This window comes from Nicotiana attenuata, chromosome 12 (assembly GCF_001879085.1).
Source record: "Nicotiana attenuata strain UT chromosome 12, NIATTr2, whole genome shotgun sequence".
NCBI classification, from domain to species: domain Eukaryota; kingdom Viridiplantae; phylum Streptophyta; class Magnoliopsida; order Solanales; family Solanaceae; genus Nicotiana; species Nicotiana attenuata.
Window position 1 is genome coordinate 23,830,549 of NC_032000.1, and position 2,500 is coordinate 23,833,048.

General features: G+C 34.6%; 1 protein-coding gene across 1 annotated transcript; it reads right to left on the reverse strand.

Moving 5' to 3' along the window:
* LOC109235961 lies at positions 207-2,250 on the reverse strand. The gene is made up of 3 exons (XM_019402203.1): positions 2,170-2,250; positions 2,032-2,058; positions 207-1,061 (listed from the first exon to the last, which is right to left on the reverse strand). Exons 1-3 carry the CDS (start codon positions 2,248-2,250, stop codon positions 207-209), a joined length of 963 nt encoding a protein of 320 aa, XP_019257748.1.

Below are 2,500 nucleotides of genomic sequence, written 5' to 3' on the forward strand. Positions count from 1 at the left end.
TCAAACGTGTTAAGGCTTATCTCAGTGGGCCTCATATTGTAGAGTTTATCCGCAGTGGTCCGGCCCAACTGAGGCCTATTAGGGTTAGGGAACTTACCTGATCCAAGCTGCTGACGTCGAGGAGCTACTTCTGCAACCGCCTTGTCAACGGAGGCTGTGGAGTTGCCGGTGTTGTAGATGGATTTTCTGGTAAAGTCCATAGTTTTTCACTCACCTTCCAGTGTTCCATCAGTCTTTATTTGCGCAGGAGCTGATGTTTCCTCCATAGATGTAGAAACAGCAAAAGTACTGGATTGCTTCGCATGTCCAAAACGTCCACAAAGCATACGGATTAAGTTTAAACCTTCATATTGAATTATTTGTCTATGATGTCCTATATTCACATGGGTTTTCAAAGGCTTTTCCAGTGGTACCTCGATACATATTTGTGCGTATCTTCCCCTAGTAGTAGACGAAGTGCATGAATCTATCTTGAGTAGCTTACCCAGTTTTGACCCAACTCTTTGTAAAATCTCTAGATCATAAAACTCACTCGGCAGTTCAGGAAGCCTCATCCACAAAGCTGAGTACGTGAGTTGAGTAGAAGATGCTATAAATTTTTGTTCCCACCTACGCACAGATAGAAAGTGATTCAAAATGAACTCGGGACCACCATGAAGTGTTGTCATCATATTCTCTTCCTTTTTATACTTTATAAGAAAAAACACAGAGCCTAGATCGATTAGAGGAAGTTGCTCAGTAGGCTTCCATAGATCAATAAGCTTGTTGCGCAGAATATGATGTGCAATCTTTCGTCCAAACAGCTTTATGATAACTGAATATTTCCACGGTTCATATAAACGTGATTTATCATGAGCACTGATTGGAATAAAATTGTCATCGTTGTCCGCCTGGAGGCTGACTTCGTCAGTTAAGGTAGCAGTAGGGATTGTGCTACTAATATTATCCGTATTTGGTGAAAGATGTTTATCAAGTAGTAGGGTTTGGAGGAAGGTTTTTGGTTGAGGAGTCGAATTGATATCATCTATTTGCATTGATCCCATATCAGGTGGTTCAACGCTCTGTAGTTGTTAGATGTGGAAGTTGGGATTGTGTTTGATTCATGTTCGGATTATTTGATGTTAGGAGAAGGTGAGCGAAGTGTTTTTAGAAAACAGTTTAACCAACGGAAGAAAACGAGAGTGTTTACATATTCACACTGTACTCCTATCAATCTTTCAATTGTTCATGATGTGCTATGTCAGTAATGTGTGTTCAATTACACAATATAATTTGAGTTGAGGTGTCCAATAGGTACACCTCTTAGTTCAAGTGTCTAAATGGAAAAAATGAACAAGTTTAAGGGGCTACATATGTATTCAGCCAAATTTGTATAATTTTTTATATAACATACATAATATATATATATATATATATATATATATATATATATATATATGTACAAAAAGTATATATTTTTCAGCTATTATTTTGAGAGCGGTTGTACAATATCATTTTCTCTAAAAATAACGAACAAGTTAGCTACCTGTTACATCTTAATTCTGATGCTAAACATAGTAACATCGAATTCAACTAAACTTAAAAAAAATCTTGCACGGAGTGAAATCAAAGAGTTGCGCAGTCGATGAAACTTTTGTTCTAGGTTTAATTCATATTGGAACCTTCGCTTAGTACAATCTTTCATTTCATATTTAATATGGTCAAAAATAAAAGCAAAAATACTATCAACTGTCGAGAAGGGAAACTGGGATGGAGGCACAAACAGAAAATCTATTACTCTCTAGTTAAGGAGAAATAATAATTTTGTTTCTTTTCTAAATCATATTTGTCCTAATTTCTTTTCATTACTTTGCTTTTGCATAACAATAAGCATAAAATTTACACGCCTTTCTTGGTGTAACATCTTGTTAAACATTCTTCCAAGCAGCTTCTCATTAACTTCGGATCTACAAAGAAATTATTAAAAAATATTTCACAAATTACAAACATATAAAATTGTTAAAATATAGAAATTTACGGAAAGAATTATACCTTTTCCAAATTTGGAGCAACGTCCAGCTGAACAAGCACGATTACAGTTTAAAGCTTCAGGAGAAACGGGAGCACGACAATATCGTTCGATGCATTTATCAAGGCAAAAGGGATTTTTACTTGAGAAAATAAAAATACACATTTGGCTTCGCAAGACCATCCCTCCTCACCAATAGCTTCTACATTTGCTAAAAAAGTTACAGTACGGAAAATTGCCATTAGAACCTTTGTAAAGCTCATGATTTGTAATATAATGCACTTAATTGGGACCTCTCCTCGATTGATATATATATATATATATATATATATATATATATATATATAGATATATATATATTTTTTTTTTACTTTTGTCTAACGCTGTTTATAATCAGAGATTTCAGTTGAATTTAAGACACATTGCACAATAATCTGGTCATGAAAATTAGATTACACCCAAATAAATAAACGTAAAACAATGCACAACTTG

Coding starts and splice junctions, on each gene's coding strand:
- LOC109235961 (XM_019402203.1), bottom strand. CDS start 2,250: ATGGCAATTTTCCGTACTGTAACTTTTTTAGCAAATGTAGAAGCTATT. Junction 2,059..2,169: donor GGTCTTGCGAAGCCAAATGT/GTATTTTTATTT, acceptor GTGCTTGTTCAG/CTGGACGTTGCTCCAAATTT. Junction 1,062..2,031: donor TTGCTCCAAATTTGGAAAAG/GTATAATTCTTT, acceptor TAACAACTACAG/AGCGTTGAACCACCTGATAT.